Below are 25,435 nucleotides of genomic sequence, written 5' to 3'. Positions count from 1 at the left end.
CTTGCTACTGCTAAGGTTTAGTCGCATACAATAGTCCATAAACCGAATCATGTCCTCATAATCTGCGAGTAAAGACACACAAATGTTGACAGGCCACTAAATACAGTACATACCACAGAGACGGACGTCTTGCTGTTGCTGTTTCTCCTGTTCAATTTATTTCAGCCTCCGGATGATTCTGGATCATATCTGTATTAGCTGAATCTGATCGATAGCCATGGGTTTCTCCACGCTTGAGGACGTCACCGCTTTGTTCGCGCTCGTCATTCTTTAGCTCCGCCCTCAAGATACGCCTCCAGGCGCTCGGTTTTTTCCGGAAAGACTCGGTACAGCCTATATTTCTTTTATAAATATAATAAAACTAAAGACTTTTCGGAGATATGAAGGATGCAATACTACTCTATAGGTACTCAAGATTGACATGAGATTGACTGAAACTGAGTGTTTCACCCCCCCCCCCTTAATTTCAGAATTAATGGTGTACAGTATATTTTGAGTAAATTGCATTATAATATTTCTGCCATACCTTTGTGTAAAAACTGCAAAAAATATCCATGCCACCTTAAACATGCAAATAGAGATAAGACAAAACAAATGCCCTGGTCATCTTTGTTTGGTCACCTCACCAAATAGGTGGGAACCAATAGAGACTTTAAGAGTTCCCCAACTGGGCACATCTTGGCTCAATCTCTTTTGAGACACCACTTTTCCTCCTTCCAGCAAATATCTTCTTTTTTTTGTTAAATGAGTACATTTTCTACAAGGTGTATAAAATCAAGCATTTAGGCATGCAGATGCTTCTACAAACATTTGTGAAATGTCCTCACTAAATATTCTACCGCCAACTGTTAGTGTTATTAAAACAAAAGTGGAAGCAATTGAAAACAACAGCTACTCACTAAATGATAGGCCATGTAAAACTTTCTGCACAGTCAATAGCTACAGACCAGCAAACTTGTGTGGCCCTCAGATTAGCTAAAGAACAGTACGTAGAGAGCTTCATGGAAATGGTCTCATGGAGAACGGTACTTACCTGACTGCATTGTTTTTCAGGGATTGGGCTTGGCCCCTTAGTTCCAGTAAAATGAACTCTTAATGCTTTAGCATACCAATACATTTTGGACAATTTAATGCTCCCAACTTTGTGGGAACAGTTTGGGGTTGGCTCCTTCATGCTTCAACATGACTGCGCACCAGTGCATAAAAGAAGGTCCATAAAGACAAGGATAAGCAAGTTTGGTGTGGAGGAACTTGATTGGCCTAACCTGAACATTGGGATAAATTAGAGCGAGTATGTGAGCCAGGCTTTTTGGTCCAACATCAGTGTCTGAACTCACAAATGCACTTCGAGAAGAATGGTCAAACATTCCCATAAACACTCTGCTGAACCTCGTGGAAAGAGTTCCCAGAAGAGTTGAAGCTGTTATAGCTGCAAAGGGTGGGCCAACATATTAAACCCTACGGGTTAAGAATGGGATCTTCATGGGATTAAAGTTCATGTGCATGTAAAGGCAGGCTTCACAAAACTGTTGGCAATATAGTGCATTAAAAGACAACTATATCTTGCAATTGTCACAGTCAAAGAATGGAAATCATTCATTGTGCATCAGATGCCAGCTGAAAACTAAAGCTCCAATATTTATTAAATAATAATAATAATAATAATTTAAAAAAAAAGTATTGATAGACAGTGTTGTTAGCTGTTCATGCACACATGACATTCAGAGAATATTTTTTTAGTTTAGGAACACTTATACAAAATCTGAACTTCTAGTTATTGCTGGTCCAGATTTCCAGATTGCATTAAAACAGAGGTGGGACTTGAATGGAAGCCAATTACTGGCTTTTAAATGGGTCATACAAATAATACAATGAAGAAACCCTGACCTTGGTTCATTCATTTCAGATGAGGACATCTAGGACATCATCATTTAAAAGAATAAATGGGTGGTTATGAAGCATTTGAAATTTATTTCATAATGAATTGAACAAATTCATATGAAAAATATGAAAGTCTGAGCAAGCATATTAGACATTACTTTAGACCCACTAATAAACATGAATGATTATATATTGCTTATTTTAAAAAAAAGGTTAATGGAACACAAGTCTGGGGGGTGGGGGTGGAGGGGATTAGGCATCAGAGGGACACAGCATGGTTGCTGCCTGACTGTGTCTCCAACTGACGCACACATTCCACCTGAACGCTATCGGAGGGAAATGATAGCAGTAAAGGTAGTCCAACATAACAAGGACAAATGGCTGTGTGCTGCAGGAGGACGAGGCAGGGGGTATAATCTAGAAGTGTTTATATGGTTATGAACAGATGGCAAACATGGCTAATGGCCAGAAAGAACAACCAAACACAGACTGAGGTAGAGGGTCACATTCCTTCATATAAATTATTGCATATAATTATAGGATGGATTGGTGGTGTTATGATAATAATAGATAATGAGTGAAGAGCCTGTGATGTTAGTGCTGCCATAATTAGAGGCAAATGCTGCCATTTCAAACAAACACAAAATGTAATTTGTACCATTAGGGGCAAAGCAACAGCAAACCAGTCAAAGGAAAAGCAGTGGTGTCCAGATATCTGAGACTACACTGAAAATGATTTTCAAGATCAAATTTTAAACAAAGTTTAAAGGAAGTGTATGTAAGATTGTGCCAAAACTGGTACTGCAGTCACTTTTTAAATGACTGTAGAGCGGTGTATCCCCTCTCCCCCTCCCCCTGACTGGAGGTTGCCAGATAGGCTGCAGGATCAGCAGGAACGTTTGTAGCTGGAGCTGTGATAACTAGAGCAGAGCTGGCAACCCGGATGCCCAAACACTACTGACTTTGTGATTGGTCGATAGGAAGAGGGTGGAGCTTCAGGCCAAAACACAACATGTCAACACCAACATCAGCTGAGGGTAGGGCTGGGCGATATGGCCCCAAAAAATTATCACAATATAATTTTCCATATCAGTCGATATCAATAAATATCACGATAAATGTAAAATCTTTATTTCTTTAAAATGTAAAGGCATATTTTTGCTCCTGAGTGAAATATGTAGAAAACAGACAGTTAACTGTGGTTTTAAACTATCCTTTATTGTCAAAACATGACAAACACTTCCCAAACTGGTGAACAATTTATTAAAACTGACGTAGATTTATTTATTAAAATATTAATTGTGGTAAGCATTTTTTTTTTTTACTCTACACTGTATATCAATAATATCATTACGTAATTGTGTACGTAGTAAAACACTAAAAATGCAAACGTGCAAAAAAAAAAAAAAAAGCATTTTAAGTTAAGAAACATTTTGAGTCCCCCCTCTCCTGCCTCACAGTGGATTGGTCCACCGTGCATCGCTCGCTCTCTCTCACACACAGACACAAGCCCATCTAACTGACACACACACCTCACCGACAGTGGGCTGGTCGGGAGAGTCAAAGTTCAGTATTTGTGGATCTCCAGTAAGGGCTGTCTAGTCTATTTTATTCATTTTAAACATCAGGTGAAATTATTTCTCTTTTGATACAGGCGATGCTGAGTCATTAATACATCACCAAATACAAACAATTATGATAGCGATGTACAAGTCCGATGTTTTAGTGATTATAGTTTGGTAACGTTAGCTTGTTGTAAGTCACCCACTACAGCTAATAAGGTGATAAACCTGTGCGTGAATATAGTTAATGTAGATTTATCGCTGTGTTGGGCTCAATGTTATATGGAAGAACTTTGAAGAATCACAATAATTTAATAACTAAATTCCGTGTGGTGAACGTGAATCTATGATAAGCAGTATGATAATCTGTTTTATGCCGGATGGGATAGCCAAAATATCTCCAAACCACTGAAGTTGAAACCACAAACTAACTTGTCAACGATATCTGTGTCATCCGAGCTGGTCGTGAGTGCTGAATTTTCTTCACAATTGCTAATTTTTCTCGCTCCACTTCACTCCAATCCTCCAAGCCTGTCAGCCTCTGACTGTAAACATCACTGCGTGCAGCACCCAGAAGCCCGGTCTGCAATACACATGCGCAGCATTACGCATAGCGCGTAAGTATTATATCGAGAATTTATCGAATTGTTGTTATCGTTTTATCGAGGAAATTATATTGTGATAATTATCGTTATCATTTTATCGCCCACCCCTAGTTGAGGGCTGCAACAACAACTTTTAAATGACAATATCCTGGCTGGACTACTTTTGTCAGTGATATAAGTATTTGAAAATAACATGATTTCTTAATGTCTAGTGACATATCAGGGCCATTTTATGGTTCATTCAAAATACATTTCTTACATACAGTTCCTTTAAGAATTTAGAGATTTTATTTGGTACATTGATAATGTGAACCTCTTTGAACAAAAGGTCTGGCTTTTCTGATCACTTTTACCTGATGATCATGCAGCTTGAAAGCTGCTATTAAAGCAAATGCCAAATACAACTGACTTTTTTCAAATCAGTATGTAGAATTTAATTAAAATATTACATGTAAACACACACACGCACACACACGCACACACACACACACACACACACACACACACACACACACACACACACACACACACACACACACACACACACACACACAGAAATTAGTGTACAGTGTTAGATCGGAGCTCCATGTCAGAAATTATTCCAGATGATCTTTTCAAAATATAATTTGGTCTGGTTTCCAAAACCTTTTTAACAGAATGTCTGATCTGGTACCCCACAACTCTATCAGCCTGAGAGTTTGACTGAGCAAGCCAGAGAAGAACAGAAGCAGGAGACAAAATTATATATAAAAATCAACCCGATCACACATAAATGCGTATAAATACTACGAGTGTGCAATGTCGTGGAATGTATACGCCAAAACTCATTTTGCCGTGCATATGTTTTTCACATGCATATGAGACGCACTTTATGGCGTATATATGACACGCGCTTGGGTAGGTTTAGGTTAGTGGGGCGTATATATGACACGCGCTTGGGTAGGTTTAGGGTGGTGGGGTGGGGGGTTCGTATGTATAATACGCCATAAAATGCGTCTCATATGCACGCGAAAAACCGCGTGCCATAGACACGCCAAAATGAGTTTTGGCGTATACATTCCACGACATTGCACACTCGTACTATTTATACGCATTTTTGTGAGAATACCCTGATTAAAATAGTAGTTAAAATGATTTTCTGTCTTGTATTTTATTTCAAAATATAATTTTAATCCATATGGAAATAAGAAAAACACTGACATTCTGGATTCGAATGGCAAAAAAATCATTGACTAGCCCCTGTCAATGATGAAAAAACCTTATGACCCCACAAGAAACAATTACCATCCAAATAGGGCTTTTCTTTGGTACGTGCTCAGACTTCGTTTGACCTGTAAAAATCCAATAAGTGTTATTATTCCAAGGGGGGAAAAATGGAAAATCACTGCTTCACAACATTATCCTGTGATTATGGTTTAGGTCTTATTTCTAAGGTCCTTCAGGTTGTCATGGAGTGTTGAGGTGAGGTATATAAGTCACAACAGCTAGCTACTGGGGTGCCTCAGGGCTCAGTGCTTGGGACACTACTCTTCTCCATCTATATTGTCACTAAGATCTGTCATTCAGAAACATGGCTTTTCCTATCACTGCTATGGTGATGACACACAACTAAATCTACCTCTCAACCGCATCTCCACCTGTCTGACAGACATTTCTTGCTGGATAAAGGACCACCACCTTCAACTCAACCTTGCGAAGACAGAACTGCTTGTGGTCTCAGCCAAACCACCACTTCATCACAACTTCTCAATTCAGCAAGGTTCATCAACGGTAATTCCATTCAGGACAGCCAGGAACCTTGGAGCTGGTGCTGCAGATTTGCCTTACACAATAGGATGATCAGGTCCTGCTATACAACTCCTTGTCCAAGCTCTTGCTCTATCCAGACTGGAATAGTGTAATATTCCCTTGGCATGCCTTCAAGCACTGTCAAACCTCTGCAACTGATCCAGAATGCTGCAGTAAGAGTGCTCTTTAACGAGCTGAAGAAAGTGCACGTCACCTCCTCATAAAAGTGCTCTGGTTGCCAGCTGCCACTCATCAAATTCAAGGTACTGCTGTTTGCCAACAGAACAACCATTGGCTCTGCGCCTTTATACCAAAACTCAATGCTTCAGACCTACGTGCCCTCCAGAAGCTTGTGTTTTGCAAGTGAATGGTGCCTTGTGGTGCCATCCAAAAATCCCTTTCAAGGACCTTTACCTTGACTGTTCCACGCTGGTGGAATAACCTGCATAACTCAACCCAAGCTGCTGAGTCTTTAGCCATTTTCAATCTTTTTCATCAACACTTGACTAATTTATACTTACACATTCACAAGCCTATTCCCAAATGCATGTTTGAGCTGTGTTAACTGAACGCAATTTGCACGGATATATTTTAATTTGATATATATTATATTTGTTTTGTCTCAAGATGCACACAATAATATTTTTAAGGCACGTCTATACAGGGCCGGCTCTAGCTCTTTGGTTGCCCTAGGCGAGATGGAGTTTTGCGCCCCCCCCCCCACCCCTCCCCTCCCCACCCCTCCCCTCCCCACTCACTTTTATCGTCTCTAATTCAGCACATGTCTGTTTTCCTAGGCCTACCCCTAACCGAGAAGCACTTATTATTAAACACGTTCAACGCTTTATTTCCACTTTTCAAACATTTTCTCACTTTTTATTAAAAATATATGCCTTTCCCATTTGATATGTGATGGGAAAAGGAAATAGAGCGAGTGTGGCAAAAGGCAGGATCGAACCACTGATCGATCTGCATCAAATCTTGATGCCATGCGTCTTACCACTACACTACAGCCACTGTAAAGAATTAGGTGAACACAGCATATTTGTGTTTAATGTAAATAATATGGCATCTTTCATTAGGCTGCTCCAGTAAAAAAAAAAAAAAAAAAACGAGAGGCCGTATTTATTTCCTTCCGACGCCCACGTAGAGAGCGTTTGTACTTTTCATAAATAACATGCATACGTTATCCATATTCATAACGCACTGGACTTTTGATATTTAAATGACATCCATGTAGGTTATTGTAGATTATTGTCAGTGAAGTTATGTTTGCAATACGTATAGTAATTATGTAGAAAACTAGCAAGTGATAGCTTAGTGACAATATTAATAATATTTATAAAATAAATATTAGTTGATAAGATTGATACTAAGTAATTTTATTTTGTTTGACAACTTATTGGCTGAGATAAGAAGACTAACCTCTATACTGGGCTTTCTTTCAATTTTCTTCCTTTCTTTTTTTCTCTTTTTCCGTCCCTGTGCATCCGCGGGGTTTAGACGCCTCATTTTTGATGAACGCGCAAGATGAGCACTTGCCTGACCTAACGCCTGAACTAATAATCAATAATCACCATCAATTCAATCTAATAATCAGGTTGATAAGTAATAAAACGTGTGGCTGAGGGGGCGCCCTATGATGATCATGTTTAATGAACATTATGTTGTATTTCGCTTGTTCCAATTCTAATGGGTAGTAATGGGCGGCACTAGAGCGCGCTCGCGCCCCTAACACAATTGTCGCCCTAGGCAACCGCCTAGCTCGCCTATAGCAAACGCCGGCCCTGCGTCTATAGAAGCCATTAAAATGCTTAAAGGTCCTGTTCTTCGCTTGTTTTCAAAGCTTTGATTATGTTTACAGTGTGCAATATAACATGAGTTCATGTTTCGCGTGTAAAAAAAAACACAGTATTTTTCACACAATTTACTTATCTGTACAGCTGTTTTCTCTGTCCTAAAAACGGCCTGATGATTTCCTTGTTCTATGAAGTCCCTCCTTCAGAAATACGTAACGAGTTCTGATTGGGCCAGCGCTTCCCGTGTTGTGATTGGACAGTAGCTTTGCACACTTTGCCCGGAAAGGTCCCGCCTCTTACATAAAGGGGAGATACTGAATGCACGCTCTTCTCCACGTGAGAGGACCACGCCCCCTATTTTGCGTGTTCTTGTGGGCGGACGGTTAGTCAACAAACGGTTCTAGTCAATCCTGAAGGAAATGCAGGGGTGTAGTCCAAACCGGTGTCATGACAAATCCTGCCCCCCTGTGAAATCGTGTCCGCAAGGACCCCCAGAGCGATTCTATTAGCTGAAATAAGTTTTAATAGGTAATCTGTTCAGAGCCTGATTACAATACTTACACAATCGCGGTTTGATTTTTGCTGTTTAAATTGTGTTAAAATAGTCTTTAATGTCTTACAAAGCATATGTTTCATATATTAGTAGTATAAAACTGAAGCTATAAGTGCTTATATAAGTATATAATTCAGAACATGTTTTTGCTCCCATTATAGCAATCAATTACATATTTCAAATAAATGTTTTGCGTGTGTTAGAATGGCAATGAATTCATAGTTTATTATTTAGTTATTTTTAAACAATTGACTGTCCAGAACCATGTATAACAACTTTTAATCAGGCATTTATAACCGCTACCAGCGGACACGATTTCACAGGGGGACAGGATTTGTCATGACACCGGCCGTTCGCTGTAGGCTTTGAAAGGGAACTTCTGTTAAATAAAATATCTCGCTTGGCATTGAACTATGAGCTTTATAATTTTACAGGTATTATTTATGCTCAAACAGCAACATTACACACTAACTAAAGTTTGAAAGATGGAATCGCGAAGAACAGAACCTTTGATTGAACTATGGCCTAATCCTGGCTTACTATAATAATAATAATAATCAGTTATAACAGATGTGTGGTTGCTCTCTTAAAGTAACACACACACGCACACAGGTTGCTATTGAGAATCCTTAAATCCTTCAACTGTCAATGAAATGTATCTAAAAAATACAATTTAAAAACTAAGAGAGAATGTATTTTTGTTCTTTTTTGTCATTATATAAATGTGGAAAATATTTATATAAAGAATGAGCAGAGGTGTCCAGACTTGTGGCTGGTACTGTAGCTACCTGACACCATAAATAGAAACAAATACCCACAGGAACTATTTAAAAGTATTACTAACAAATGTCAGAGAAATGCTGGAGGCTCAAAACACCCAATCTAGGAAGAAACTGCTGTTTGGATGGAACAGTTTACCCCTGTGGTGAAAGAGCACCAGCAAATACAAATCTCAGTGGGAGGACACATGGCTAAGCAAAGATAACACTTCTGAAAATAACAATCTAAAGTAGATGGGAAAATGGTAATACATCTCTAATATGTCCTAAGTGCTGTGAGCTCCAATTAGAAAACTCTCCTGCCAGCAAGTATGTATAGCTCAGGAAAAGTGGTTTATGAAAAGCTCGGTTTGAGTATTTCCTATTAACAAAATACCATTTAAATAGCCCTCATTAATCATAAGTGCCCAAACTGAGATCAATAAAAACAAGTAATATTCAGGTGGTATTATAACAGGCAAGACAGGAAGCTGTTATGCGGGAACACATGGGGTGTCTCTAGTCAATATTGTATTCTTATTTATTCATTTCATAAATGTTTTTTTTTCTTCTTTCATTAAGTCTTAGCTTATTGTAACAGGCGGACAGAAAAGAAAGTAAAAACAAATTGATTATATTTGTAGTCTGAAAATGTTTTGAGTAGACTGTGACCTCATTAAATGTGAAACTTACTGCAAAATATTGCAGCTAAACAACACGAAAGATGTTTTCGCCAATAAAAACATTGTCTAGTGCGTGACCTGCGAGGGAATGTCAAGGTAAATACATTACAAAAGGGCAGTAAACACATGGCTGGTTTAAAAAGAGTGAGCAGATTCAACATGCAGAATAGAGCATGTTAAAACCAGCAAAAAAGGATGAGTAAGGCAACTGTGTGTGTGTCTTTGAGCCAGCTGACCGCATGTCATTTTAGGGCACAAAGAGCATCTGTCATCTATGCTGTCGGAGACTGATGGATCAGCCATGCTGAGATGCTCAAACATCCATCTCTCAGAGGTGAACTAGGTCAGTGATGACGTTTGGAAAGTTGCTGATGTTTCCTTAAGAAAATGTAACCCTCTTGCTTTGCGGTTATGATATTGTGACGTAGTGCTGTAGTCTGACCCTAAACTGTTTTGGTTGGAGTCTATTAGATACTTCATTCTGCCATCTGACACTTTTCCTTCTGTACAGACTTTAACCTCACAGGCATAAATTTATATAAAACATCATCATATTAAACCTGAATCAGTCATGTACTGTGCAGCTGCCAACCACACCCACAACGTATTCAGCAATATGAGTTGTGTTTTTTTTTAAAAGGGTTATAACTCACTAAGGTGATCCAAATGGCTCTGTTCCAAAAAAGCTTCCTGAAACCGAAGACTGATTCATCTAATTTTGATAGTGTGGTGTTAAATTACCTTAAAATGTTATCTTCACTCTTAAAAATAAAGGTTCCAAAAGGGGTTATTCATAGCAATGCTATTGAAGAACCATTTGTTTTCCAAAAAAATAGTTTAAGTGATAAGTTCTTAAAAGAACCATCCCCCCACTATACATACCTTTTGTGCAATTGAAACATGGAACCAGATGCCAATTAAGATATGCAGGCAGCTCATCTTCAGCAGACATCTTCACCTAGACATCTAAATTACACTGTAAAAAACAATTATTGGAGTAGCCTATGTTTTACAATAATATACTCTTAAATAATATAGACTTGCTACTTCCCATTAAACTCAATGTCATTCCTATGTATTTATTTGTGAAAACTGCTTTTTTTAAAATCCTAGATTTCCCCCCCTAGTACTCACTATATCATTGGGATGTTTGTTCGTAAAATTGCTGAAACAATATGAATGATTTACGCGATAATTAAAACATTAAAATTTTTCATTAACAGCCCAAATGATAACCTAGATGGTGAACTTATTAAATCATTCATGTCCTAAATGTGATAACAGACAAGCAACTCCTAGATTTATTTAAGTTAATATCCTGCTAATGCCTCCAGAGACCTTCACATCTTTGATTTATTGGAGTTAATACTTGCTAATGGACTTTTTATATAGCATGTAATCAAACAATGGGTTTGTACATGAAATTCTGGAAGACAATCAGGATGTAAAATATTTTTTATATAACATAGTTTTACAGTGTTGAGGGAAACAGTGAATCTGATTGCATATACACTCACTTAAAGGATTATTAGGAACACATGTTCAATTTCTCATTAATGCAATTATCTAATCAACCAATCACAAGGCAGTTGCTTCAATGCATTTAGGGGTGTGGTCCTGGTCAAGACTAGCCTAGAAATCTAGACGCACCCTAGCGGCAGCAAATCTAATCTGCCCGCGAGTGTCGTCTAGCAACTCTCAATACCCTTCTGAGCTGTAAACGCCAAACTCTTGTTGGGCCAATCACATCGTGTATAGAATCAGTGGGCAGGGCCATAATGACGTCGGCAGAGTTGTGTTTGCGTGCTTCTAGTAAACAAAGAAACTGGCGAACAGCGGTCTTTCGAATCAGCTTTGACTGCGACTCTGGAAGATTTGGAGTTAGCTTTTCTCTGAGAAAAGAACAAAGAACGACACTGAAGTCATTCTTAAAAAGGGAAGATGTGTTCTGAGTTTTGCCGACCGGATACGGCAAATGTTTAATCTATCAGCTAGCTCCACCTTCGTTGCTCTGGTTGGTTGTAGCGCTATCCTATCGCGTGTAGAGGGAGTTTGAAAGACAACCGTTTATCCCGCCCCTCGGATTGAGCCGTCAATGGTGAGTTTCCAGACCAAACATCTTGATGTGGGTCTTGCTTGTCAGGCTAGGTCACGACAATCTCCAAACTAAATGTCAGAATGGGAAAGAAAGGTGATTTAAGTAATTTTGAGCGTGGCATGGTTGTTGGTGCCAGACGGGGCGGTCTGAGTATTTCACAATCTGCTCAGTTAATGGGATTTTCACGCACAACCATTTCTAGGGTTTACAAAGAATGGTGTGAAAAGGGAAAAGGGCAGTCTTGTGGGCAAAAATGCCTTGTTGATGCTAGAGGTCAGAGGAGAATGGGCCGACTGATTCAAGCTGAAAGAAGAGCAACTTTGACTGAAATAACCACTCGTTACAACCGAGGTATGCAGCAAAGCATTTGTGAAGCCACAACACGCACAACCTTGAGGCGGATGGGCTACAACAGCAGAAGACCCCACCGGGGGTCATCTCCACATCTCCACTACAAATAGGAAAAAGAGGCTACAATTTGCACAAGCTCACCAAAATTGGACAGTTAAAGACTGGAAAATGCTGCCTGGTCTGATGAGTCTCGATTTCTGTTGAGACATTCAGATGGTAGTCATAATTTGACGTAAACAGAATGAGAACATGGATCCATCATGACTTGTTACCACTGTGCAGGCTGGTGGTGGTGGTGTAATGGTGTGGGGGATGTTTTCTTGGCACACCTTAGGCCCTTTAGGGCCAATTGGGCATCGTTTAAATGCCACGGCCTACCTGAGCATTGTTTCTGACCATGTCCATCCCTTTATGACCACCATGTACCCATCCTCTGATGGCTACTTCCAGCAGGATAATGCACCATGTCACAAAGCTCGAATCATTTCAAATTGGTTTCTTGAACATGACAATGAGTTGACTGCACTAAAATGGCCCCCACAGTCACCAGATCTCAACCCAATAGAGCATCTTTGGGATGTGGTGGAACGGGAGCTTCGTGCCCTTGATGTGCATCCCACAAATCTCCATCAACTGCAGGATGCTATCCTATCAATATGGGCCAACATTTCTAAAGAATGCTTTCAGCACCTTGTTGAATCAATGACACATAGAATTAATGCAGTTCTGAAGGCGAAAGGGGGTCAAACACAGTATTAGTATGGTGTTCTTAATAATCCTTTAGGTGAGTGTATAAAGGAACACTCCACCGTTTTTAGAAAAAGAGCTTATTCAACATCTTTTCTACATTTAGATAAGCGAAGCACTGCTACTTGGGCGCAGAGATATATCACGGCGCTCATTCTCACGTTCTTTGGCTGTTAGGCGGATGCAATGTCTTGTGTGATATCCCTGCGCCCAAGTAGCAGTGCTTCCCCATAACATAGTCCCAAGTCAATATCTGCCTAGGAAATCATCTAGTCTTAATCTGCATCGCTATTTGTACTCATTGTGAATATGCAGGCCACAATAAGTAATTAATAATAATAATAAAGTTTAATTTATATAGAGCCTTTCCCAAGCTCAAGGACGCTTCACAAAAACATTAAATAAGCGGTTTATACATAGACGGACAGTAGACATTTGCCCAGTCCAAGTAATGAGGGATTGCAGTTGCAAATCGCACTACATTTACAATACAACAGGAAAGACATAGGTAACAAACATTAATTACAGACAGCATGGTGGGCAGTTAGAGTAGACATGAAACAGATTATTCGTAGTGAGTTAACATTTTGATTGTGTTATGTCAAGTTAACATTTGCATGACTGATAATACTGATTAAACAAATGTGTTTTAAGTTTACATTTAAATTCATGCAACGTGGTTGTTGTCCTGAGAGGCAGGCTTAGAGTTCCATAGCTTAGGGGCTGTAACAAAGAAAGACCTGCCACCCATAGATGATAAACGAAATCTCCGCTCACAGAGGAGGTCACAGCCAGAAGATCGGAGAGCTCGAGGGGGAATATAAGGAGAAAGTAATTAGGTGTTTTTTTATTTTTTTTTATCACTTATACTTGGGACATGCTAGCTGGCAACATAGGATTCCATTCATTATGCTAAGCTAAGCTAGCGGCGACCCTGCCAAACTAAAACAATGCATGCACTGAGAAAAAAAATGCATTTGCCCACATATCTAAATGTACGAAAGAGGTTGAATAAGCCCCATTTCTAAAAACGGTGGAGTGTTCTTTTACGAACCAATCAACACTTTGGCCAGGTTACATTGATAAATCTCAAGGGGTTCATGAACAGTGCTATTTACTGCAAGGAAATAAATACTAACGTTAGGGTAATTTGCTTACATACAATCAGAAAGAGTGAATCGTTATGGAGCATTTTAGTGCTAAACTGCTAAATATAAATGCCCAGATGGACAACCTATTCAAAGTTGTCTATGAAGACAAACACAGCCACTCTCTCTTATCCTTTGTCTCCTTTGTCTTGATAGATCTTCATTGAACTGAGGGTGCCATCTAGTCCCAGAACAGCAGGTCCTAAAGCTCACTGCAGCTTTCCAAACCTCCCCCTGTAATGAATCTGCAATTGATCTAGATCTACAGACTCACGTATGGCTAGACCCCGAGCCCCCTGGACAGGAAAGCAATCATAATATCCACTCTCCGTGGCATGACTCCTCATGAAATCCCTGAAGGTTCAAAACATTTCTGCAAGGCATTGTTTTGTGCCTAGTACTAACACAAAACAAAGGTAAATAAAATCAAGGATCCAGATATATTGATTTTTTGTTTGCTGAACATGTCCACAAAAGCTCATTCATATAGTAAATTGAATGCAACTTAAAAAACAAAGAAATCGAAAAGTCTAGTCAAGAAGGCAGAGTCCTTCTAATAGCATTTTTATTTTCTTGTGTTTCTATGATATACACGCTACTGCTGAAAGGCTTATCACAATGAAAAACTGATACATGTGGACAGAAACACACATAGCCTACATGAAATATAACCTGTAAGCCCTTTTAACTTTAACTCACAGATGACAAAATCCATTTTGAATGCATCTCATCATATCTTCTAATCATACAATTGATTCATCTTTAAAATACACCAACTTTTACACTTGACTTAAAATGACAGTTCTACTTAAAGGGATTCTCCACCGCTTTTTCACATTAAACTATGTTATTCCCTTAACTAAAACGAGTTGATACATACCCCTCTCGTCTGAGTGTGTGCACTTAATCTCTCTGACGCGCGGTGACGATCTGATAGCATTTAGCTTAGCCCTCTAAGCCCAGTTCATTCACTATAGTACCACAGAGATCAAGTCAGAAGAGATCAAAACCTCACATCTCCCCCTCCCCCCTATTGACGGAAATGAGAGGGAGGGGGAGATGTGAGGGAGGATTTTTCAGGCGTGACTTTTTCCTTTGCAGAGCCAAAGTACTCTCAAAAGTACTATTCCGCCATAGTTCCATTTTAACCCGCTAAAAAGCGGCACTTTTATTTTGTGTCACCAGACTAGGTCATTCAACTATTCGTGTAACTGTATTTAAATAGGAGAACCGTGGAGGTGTTTGGTCGCTTTTAACTTGATCTCTGTTTGGTACCATAGTAAATGAACTGGGCTTAGTGGGCTAAGCTAAATGCTATCAGATCGTCACCGTGCGTCAGAGCGATTAAGTGCACGCACTGAGACGAGAGAGGTATGTATCAACTCGTTTTAGTTTAAGGAATAACAGTTTAATGTGAAAACGCGGTGGAGTATCCCTTTAACACTCAATATTAAAGGATTTTTTTATTTATTGTAGAACAACAGAGAGCTAGCAAACCAAATAATGCCCAATGCACAGTGTATTGGTGCTGAGGTACCAGGATCAGGCACTTGAGTATAGAACTCTGCCAAAAATGGGGCAAGTTTCCAATTATCAAGGCAGAGCATATTTTGATGTTTGTTTGGCAGTGATTATGTACTTGTTCTACTTGGTCATCGCTATAAAATAAGGAAAATAAAATATCCCACAAATCCAGCATTAAATATTCAGTTCTGAAACACCATTACATTAGCATACAAATGAAAAAAAAAAATCCATTCAAGAATAAATGTGATTTAAGCACCTGCAGAAAAACAGGAGCTTCTGCAGAGCTTTCCGTGAGGCACAAAGCGGCCACCACAGAGACTGCAGGACCTATGTAGGTCGACTGAGGGTACATGAATGGGAACACTGAATTGCATCACATCATAATTGTCAACACAATAATTGTGTAAAAACTCCACAAAAAACAGTCACAATCAAATAACATTCTAACTTGAGAACTGGGGTAAGATGTGTCAGTGGCTAATCTGTCTCTTCCTTAACTAAAAAAAACAACAACAAAAAAACTGGGCCATATATTTAACTCTTTCCCCACCAGCGTTTTTTTTTTTTTTTTTTTTTTGCCAGCTACTGCCAGTCTTTAAAAGACTTTAATAGGCTAATTTACCCGATATGCCTGCTATTTGATTTCGCCCTGCAGCTCAGGCTGGAAAGCTATTTTTAGATTTCATATTTTTATCCTGCTTCTGTCACAAATTTGCGGAGACCAATCACAAAACGGCTTATCCACCTGCCGTGCTATTGGTGGGTTTAACACAATGACGGATAGAGAAGTGATGGTTCTGATTGGTTGAAGGACTATCCAATTGTGTAAAGAGTCATTTAAACTGTGCCTGTTGATCACACCTCTTGTGCAGTAGAAAATACAGAGCAGACTCCCAGACTAATTTTCAATCTTAAAAAATTGAGCTTGGTCTGGTGATAGCCAGTTGTATGAATATCTGAGACTCTTTTTTTTTTTATCAACACCTTAATGTGGGTGTAAGTTTCATATAAAAAAAAAAAAAAACAATTTTGAACAAAATATTTTTTGGGAGAAAAATCTAATTTTTCCAGATCTGATTTAGAATGATCAAAACATAGATGGAGTAGAAACATCCATGAGTTAAGTCCATCAACGTTTTAGTAACGCTAGACAGTTTTTGATTTATATGCAGTAACGCAAGACATGTAACTTAGTTACGCATTTAAAATACAAAATTTGAGTAACAGTATTTCATTACAGTTAAATTTCATAAGGGTGGTAATCCAATTACAGTTACATCATAAAGTATTTTAGATTACCAAAGTGATAACTGAATTTTAATGTAATTTGTTTAATTTAAACATTAATGTAAACATACGCTGTTGACCTCTGAGTTACGTCAGAGCATCCCCAGCATTCCTGCTTACCATTGGCTGATGCCGTTCACATGAGCACCACGTGTGATGCTGAGGAGGAGCTGACCAACATAAACTGCGTAGAGGCTGACACAGACCAGAAGAATTTGGTAAATAAAGTCATCTTTTTTGTTTGTTTTTTGTGCGCAAAAAAATATTTGCGTTCCTTCATAAAATTAAGGATAAATCATTTTAGTCACATGGACTTTTTTTTTAAAGACTAAATGTATTTTTGGCTTCAAGAAATATTGTGGGAAAGTCCTATGTTTTGTGGCCGCTTTGTGTTAACTTTAGTATTCAGTATTAATATTCAAAAATATTTAGATATTACAAAACTTACAAATTACTTTTTAAAGTATGTAATACTAATAATAGATTTTATTTATAATGCACTTTTCATTCCGAAGAATCTCAAAGTGCAAAAATGTATTTTGTAATCTGTAGTAAAATAAAATAACCTATGCATAATAGCGCCCCCTACGGTATAACAGTGAAAACATGGATTGAGTTATAAGGGGGAAGAGTTAAAAAGGGACTATTTTTTTCATGTGCATCTCTCAATATAATATTTATTTTTTAATGCATTTTTTTGTGCCTGAAAATAAAAATAAAAATCTGCAGCAAACAAATTAATTGTCAAGCTAAATAAATAAATAAAAAGCTATATTTAATGTATGTTTGTCATTTGGTAAGTATTGGTTCCAACTGCACAAAAATATGATAAAAAAATTTAAATGAACATGTTCAAAAAAAAAAAAAAAACAGTTTTCTTTTTTATGCAAATGTATATAATGTGCAGCAAAATAATACTTTGGAATTGGTTTGTGCATTAGCAAAAAAAATTCCTCAATTATGTTCATCATTGATGCATCATTTCAGTAAATGACACATCTTGCCCCACTCTTCCTTATAAGGCTTGCTGTTGTGCCATCATCACTGTGCCAAACACATTCACTCCTACACTGCATTGATTGATGCTAGAGAACAGTGCTGATTGTGTCAAAGTCCTTACTAATTTGGGAGCTACTTGGCAGAGACTTGAGGTACTCCAGATGCCTCCTGGCATCTTCCTGGTTATGTCGTACGTAATAGATGACATAAGCGATAACCATCGTGAACCAACCAAACATGGTGACAAACATGGCCACGTCGGTAGTCTTATGGTGGAAGTTACAAAAGTTTATGCCTGAATCCAAGACTTGGATGACGGGCTTGCCCGCATACTCTTCCTGAACAGAGGTGTGGCAGCTCACCTCGTTCACCGTCTCGGGGTCCAGCTTGAGCTCGCGCAGCACCTCTTGCAGGGTGCACTCACAGTGCCATGGGTTGTTGGAGAGGCTGATCTTGGCATGCAGCCGAGCGAAGGCCTCCTTGGGGACGCTTTGCATGTGATTGTGGGACAGGTCGAGCGCCCGCAAGCTCTCCGCGACACCTTGAAAAGCCCCAGCGTCCACGGTTTCAATAGCATTCCTTGACAAGTCCAACTCTTGGAGCCAGGGAAGGTTTTTAAAAGCCTGGTTTGGGATTTTGGTTATGTGATTGGAGGACAGCTGAAGTGACACCGTATCGTGCGGAAGGTTGGGGGGAATCTCCGCGAGGTTGCGAGAGGAACACTGTACTACTGTCAAGCCATTCCTCTCGGAGCAGTGGCAGCTCTTGGGACAGGCAAAACCCATCACGCTCAAACAAATCACGGCTAAAAGTAATCTCAAGATAAGGGGACAGCCATGAGGGATGAAGACTTTCTTTGACACATGAGCCCCTCCAGGGTAAGTCATGTCCAGCTACTTACTTTCTGAATGTTCTACAGTTCAAGGGCAGTCATTGTTAATCCATGTCATATAGGCAAATTAATGAATAAACATTACAGGTCACTGTGTCATTCCAAAAGCAGCAGCAGCTTTTCCTTATTAATGCCCTCAGACCATACGTAGAGTAGTGATTTTAATTGTCAGATGTTTGAAGCCATTGTGAGCACCTTGGAGAGAATCCAAATGAGTCCATCAACATCTGAAAGTCAATTAAACATTTGAGAGGAAAAGGTGTTACAGCCAAGTTTCAATTAGAAACCAAAAGCAGAAGAAAGATGTGAAGAACGCTCCATTCACTTAACATCCCTCCTGCCAAGTCTGGAAACTGCAAGAACAAAAGGAGAACACAGGAATCACCCACACAAACAAACGTTATGGATTAATAAAGAAACTAATTCATATTTGATCCGTTTAAAGATTAAAGATAAAGAGAATTACAGATTGACTGAAAGAGAGAGAGAGAGAGAAAATTTTGTTATTTTCTCACCCTCATGGCATTACAAACCTGTATGACTTTCATGAAAGGAAACATTTCTCAAAATATGTTCTTTTATGTTCCATAGAAAAACAGGAGTCATAGAGGTTTGGAACAACATGAAGATGACCTTATTTATTTTTTTGGGTGAACTATCCCTTAAGATATGCTTTGTAACGTGCAAAGCAACATCAAAATGCTCTGACCTGAAATGGCTCCAAAACAATTTTAGATACATACATCAGACAAATACATTTGTTATGCTGCATATAATCTAATAATATTAGAACGGGATAATTTATTATAACAGAAATCTATTTCTCATTTGTAAAACAATGTTTATTAATGGCTATTAGAAATTCTAATGACAGAAGAAAAGAAAAAGAATCAGGTTCCTTTACACATAAAAAGTTTTCTAATAAATTGACTACATTTATACAGCACTTTCAACAGACCCAAGGCCACCAAAGCGCTTTACATATCGCCTCACATTCACCCATTCACTCTCTCATTCATACACCGACGGCGGTGTCAGCCATGCTAGAGCCATCCAGCTCGTGGAACCGGGGATGGAACCACCAACCTTCCATTTTGTAGACCACCAACAGGAACCACTGAGCCACTGCCACCCAAATATCTAATATCCAAATAATAATATTAATATTCTAATATCCAAATAGTTCACTCAAAACTGAAGATATATTATCATTTTTTCACCATCATGTCATTCCAAACCTGCATTTTCCCCATCAGTGAAATCCAAAAGATGCACATTTTCCAAGTTGTTGTTTTTTTAACACAAGGAAAGTGAACACTGCTTAATACTGACAAAATCCAAATGGAATAAATTAGCTTCTCTGAAGTATTATAAAATGTCTATATGACAACTTTATTTCAATTCTTTTGAAAAGATATAATTAAATTAGAGTCTGTTCATCAAACAAAGCTTGGAGCAGCTTTGACCTTTTTCAATGTGTGTCATGAAAGAATGAAAATAATGCAGTGTCAGAACAAAACGAGGGTGAGAAACTTAATTCTAAGTTCTTAGAATCATTTGAACTCACATTATGCTGATCAATTAGATCATTATTGACCTTTGAGGAGCCAGTCTAAACAGATAGCTTACACTTTAGGCCTTTTTTACACTGCGCTTAACCCCAGGCTATATCATCGTACTAAACCCCTCTTTCAACACTGGTTAAAGGGAGGTTTCACACTTGTAGAAGGCAAACTTGTTTTGTTTAAAAGAGATGCTTAGCAATTTACAGCCTCATATTAACATACTCTGGACAGTTACAGAAACACTGTGTGCTGTATAAACAGTCATTTCAGCATTGAGAAAACATTTTCAAACCGTGACAATTAGAGTTAAAAAGGGACTGCTTAATTCTTTTATAGCCCAAAAAGTCAATTCAGGATAAATTGATAGTACAGTCTGCAATATATAATATGAGGGTGTGCAATTTTAGAGCCTTTGTGTAACCATATTGTGTATAGTGCTTGCCAATCAATGGCACTGCAAATATGCAAATAAGGATGTTAACCCAGACTTTAGGAATGAACAATGTGAAATGTCAGCCTATGAATACCCAGGATATTGTTATCCCCAGGTAAATGATTAGCGTTTTGAAGTGTGAATCAAGAGAACCCAGGATTCCATTTACTTGGGTTTTATGAAGTAGTTTATAAACCATTTCAAGTGTGAAAAGCCCTTTTGTTAAAACCTCCTCTGCTGAGAAAGCAACTCATTTTACAAAGAGGCCGTAAGGCAGGTAGAAAATATTAATATGTCCAACACATGAAGCAGTGAAGCGACTTCAAGTAAAACTTTGTCACAGGCAGCACTCGAGACATGGAATGCATCATTTTGAAAATGTCAAAATAAAAGATTAATTCACTGGCAATGTACAGTGAGCAATAAGCAACACCGCTCAGGATTGATTGCTGTATCAGCAGCAGCTCAGTAGCAGCAGTTGATTACTGTGATGGATGCTAAAACCACAAGCTACGTTTAGAATCCAATAGGATGTAAGTACATGGCTCATCCATAAAGGTGTGCAAAAGCTTGTGATTCACCCCTAGCAAGCACATCACAGTTGCAGTTAGGAAAAGTCACCCTAAAAAACATCCCAGAAAAACATACAACTGAATGAAAATAATATAACTACAACGCTGCCTGATTACATTTGTCTGCTTTTAAAACTTACATAAGATGAAATATGGTCAAAAGGCATTGTAACTACCAGGCGTTTTCTCAACTGTATTATCAATGGAGTAGACTTTGAATGAGTGCACGAGACACTGTTTTCCTCACGGGGGGAAAAGGTTAAAGTGATTAAAGCTAGAGCAGGGCGAGCGGGAAGTCTGGCAGGAGGTTTTCTGAGGTAAGACACTTTTACCTCTAAAACAAATTATATCAACATATTCTAAAAAGGATATGAAAATAGCAATGTAACAACGTGGGCAGGAATATAAAAACATTTACAACTGGAAGTATGCCGACTGTTTACGGTTTCAACTTGGATAAATCATTGATAGTTTGAGAGCGAACAACGCTGGAGTATCATAATTTATCTTAATCTCACTGTCTTTCTCACAAGACGTAGACTAATCTTTAGGTCAACACTTTACATTGATAAACGTAGCCTACCTGCTAAAACACGACTACGGCAATATATAGCCGAGGCTGGACTAATAACAGTCTGATACGTTAAAGAAATGCTGAAAGAGTCATCGACTTTAGACTATAATAACGTGGGGAATAAAGTCCTTTGCAAACAAAACTGAACATAGTGCTTATCCATATTTCACGCGTGAAAACATCCAATTATATTATTAATATTTTGCACCTGTTATTACATTAAACAGCTATCAGACTAGGGAATAGAATATAGCATTATCAATCTAAATTAATGTTCTTCAAATGGTGAACTACAAAATGAAAAAATGAATGCAAGACTATGACAAAAACATGACATGAGCATAATACTGTAGAAAAACCTCAATACTTTCCAGAACGAATGACAAATTATTGCATTTAAGCATTTGCATTGAGGAAAAAAAAGACTAGAAAGTTGGCGTTTTAACATAAATTGTATGCATTATCATGACTTACCATACTTGTTGATACTTTAGTGGATCAGACGCCTTTGAGTGTAAAAAGTGAGGAGCACACCGCAGCTATAAGACAGCAGCCTGCCGCTGATTGGATGGCGAGCCCCGTTTGCTGTGCCGGAGGCTGATGGTGCGTGCGCTCGCTCCACCCGCTTCTGTTCTGAACTGAAGGACTAGTGGTGGGGATTCTGATTCATCCCAGTGACTCGAATCTTTTGAATCACTTCACCAAAGGGATTCACTAGGTCTTTTCTGCAGGATACATCAGCAGTGACAAGTGTCGTTTTTCCTGAATCAGTATGACGAACAAGTCACTGAACTGAATAGCTAGATTAGACAGGTTATTAATCAACATACTGAATTGAAAATTAATCGTTTTGTTTGCGCGGTTTTTTTTTGTTGTCATTATGACGGTCTATTGTATAATGTGCCGTTAAAGACATGTAGCCTATGTGCACGTTTTTATTTTGTAATAAAAATATATGAAAGATTAGGCTAAATGGTAAAGTATGAACTCATAAAAGCTGTTTAATTGTGCAACCCAGTGACCAGAGGATGCTATGGTTCATAAATGTTTTTTTTTTTTTTTTTTTCTTCAGATAGCCTACATACTGTGTATTTGTAACATGTTCATTGGAGACTGGACATTGGAAGCAAATCTTCACTCTCAATGTGGCTTCTAGATTTCTTAATTGTATTTCTGTATTCAGACTATACCAGTGCAGTTGCTTCCTAGAGCCAACAATACAATTAAATCAATATTATAAAATAGGCCTATTAATAACATTTATTGCATACTTTAGAATACAGTATCGTTGTTGTGAAATAATTCAGGAACTAATCCACATCCCTAATGATAAACCTAGAATAGCCGACATCTCCTTATTTTGGCAGGACTGCAGAATATAAAATGACTCAACATAATGAGTAGTCTGTCAGTGGCAGCTGACAGGTCAGACCATCACTGCGCAGGATGGGAAACCTACTTGTCAAAACCATGCTTATGTGACATACGTACAAGTCTTATGATAATGGGTGTACTGCGCTATGTAAAACAAAGATATGAATTATATTAAAACAAATTGTCTGGAAGGCAATAAGAAATTAAAGGGAAAAAATTATATCAATGTTCACAACCAATTTTTTTTCTTCTTTTTTTTCTGGTTGAAACAATGTTTTATAGCAGCAGAGCACATCACAGCATTTTTATTTTTTGTGTTTGGAAAGCCTTTTGGGTACATCATTTGTAGAATCCTATTAAATGTGTTAGCTCTGGGTTTCTTCCCTAAGGTAAAGATAAGAAAACGGCTCCCTTTTTTAGTTTCAGCTCTTCTCAAACGTATACAACGAATCCAGTTTCAAACAGGCCTGTAGTCCTGAAGATAATTAAAAGTGTGAAATCAAAAGCGTTTAATTACTTACCACCACAGTGTTTGCTCCAACACCATCCACCAATTAAATCACATCACTTACAGGGTGTAATTTACATCAAGAGAACTTGCCTTGTGCAACTTATTACCTTAATTGCTTGAGTTGAATTGTGGGAAATGTAGTTTAAATCCAACAAAAGTTTACAAGTAATTGAGAATATTTTGAACAGAATGATCTCCTCAGAGAGCTCCTCACAACTGAAAATGGTGATATAATTGGGACATTAGAAGAAGTTCATAAAAGAGTAATGTTCAAATCTTCACTCAGACAATACTTTGGTTTGAGAGCTAGCATAAGTCCAAATGTTTCCCTTTGGAGAGCCTCTCCCCTTCCTTTATATTGTTCTCACAGCTTTAATGACCTTCAGTGTGTCTGGAGTTAGTCTGTGGGCAGTTTCAGAATGCTTGGATTTCTCTAATGAACCACAACCAAATATTTTCAGTTCAAATCATCATCTTGTAACCAAGCAACATCTTCCCGTCTTTTACCATTGGCCACAGATAAGTGAGTTTTTTTTTTTTTTGGCATAATACTAGTTTTCATTGTACATTTTGCTGATGGCAGACACTCACTGAATTCTTTTGATTGTTTTGTGTTTTGTAAGCAGTTCTCCAAACTCTTATTTCCTCAGCTGCTTATTCTACCTGGGGACACTATTTTTAACTGCCAGCCATTTATTAGAAATGCAAGAGGACATTTCTTCTAATAGAAACTAGTGCACTGGTGGGACAGATTCACCCTAGTGTATTTCAATGTAGATACTGTATTCACTCACACTCACACACACACACACACACACACACACACGCACACACACAAACATCCAGCATGTATGGCTTGACGTGGAAATAGCACAAATAATGGAAAGACTTTTTGAAAACAGACTTTAATTTTACATAAAGCAATACAGCTGCTTACACTTTTCATTCAGTCCTTCAAACTTTGTGACCAGAAATCCGTTTTTGTGTTTTATTTTTAGTCAGCTGCAAAAAGTTGATCAGATAAATGCCTTTTTACGATGCCCAGAGCTAATAAACTTGTTCTCACCATGTAAGAGTATGAGTTGTAAAACAAAGCAAAAAGTGCCAATAATTGTGCCATTTTGGGGAAAAAATGCATGAATCTGTGATTTGTTCATTCTTTTGAACCTTAATGCACACAAGTACAAAGTATAAAAATGCTATGTTTTTACTGAACAACAAATTTAGATTTTAATGGCTGCAACTCACTCTTAAAAAAAAAACAATTGTCCACAATTAGTCTGTGAATTATTAGGTAAGTGTATTCGTAATGTAATCATATTCAGGTATAAAAGAAGCATCCACCAAAGGCTGGGTCGATTCGTGGCTGATCACTTTGTGCCAAATTTCATGAGAGATTTGTTAAACAATTGAAAAATCACATTCTCATTGCAAGATTGCAAAGTCTAGGTCTTTCACTATCTCCCATTACATACATAATACTGTGAAAAAAGATCCAGGGAATCCAAATAAATCTCAGTATGTTTAGGGTAAGGTGACCTCATGTTGAATGTGCATGACCTTGGCATTGCATGAGAAACAATTAAACTCGAATCTCTGTTACGCAAGGAGAAGGCTATACATAAATTCTACGCAGACACGACGGCGAGTTCTCTGGGCCCAAAACACAGTGGAAAAATGTGCTGTGTCAGATGAGTACACTTTTCAGCATGTTTTTGGAAAAAACGG

The 25,435-nt window shown here is 38.3% G+C and overlaps 1 protein-coding gene across 1 annotated transcript; it reads right to left on the bottom strand.

The window, feature by feature from the left end:
- Positions 1-16,106: 16,106 nt before the first annotated feature.
- lrrc3 (leucine rich repeat containing 3) lies at positions 16,107-22,522 on the bottom strand. The gene is made up of 2 exons (XM_067444419.1): positions 22,297-22,522; positions 16,107-19,031 (listed from the first exon to the last, which is right to left on the bottom strand). Exon 2 carries the CDS (start codon positions 18,671-18,673, stop codon positions 17,873-17,875), a length of 801 nt encoding a protein of 266 aa, XP_067300520.1. The 5' UTR covers positions 18,674-19,031; positions 22,297-22,522; the 3' UTR covers positions 16,107-17,872.
- Positions 22,523-25,435: the final 2,913 nt, after the last annotated feature.

The sequence above is a fragment of the Pseudorasbora parva genome, chromosome 5, assembly GCF_024679245.1.
Source record: "Pseudorasbora parva isolate DD20220531a chromosome 5, ASM2467924v1, whole genome shotgun sequence".
NCBI lineage: Eukaryota > Metazoa > Chordata > Actinopteri > Cypriniformes > Gobionidae > Pseudorasbora > Pseudorasbora parva.
The sequence above is the reverse complement of the archived record's forward strand: the minus strand, read 5'-3'. Positions and strand labels throughout refer to the sequence as shown.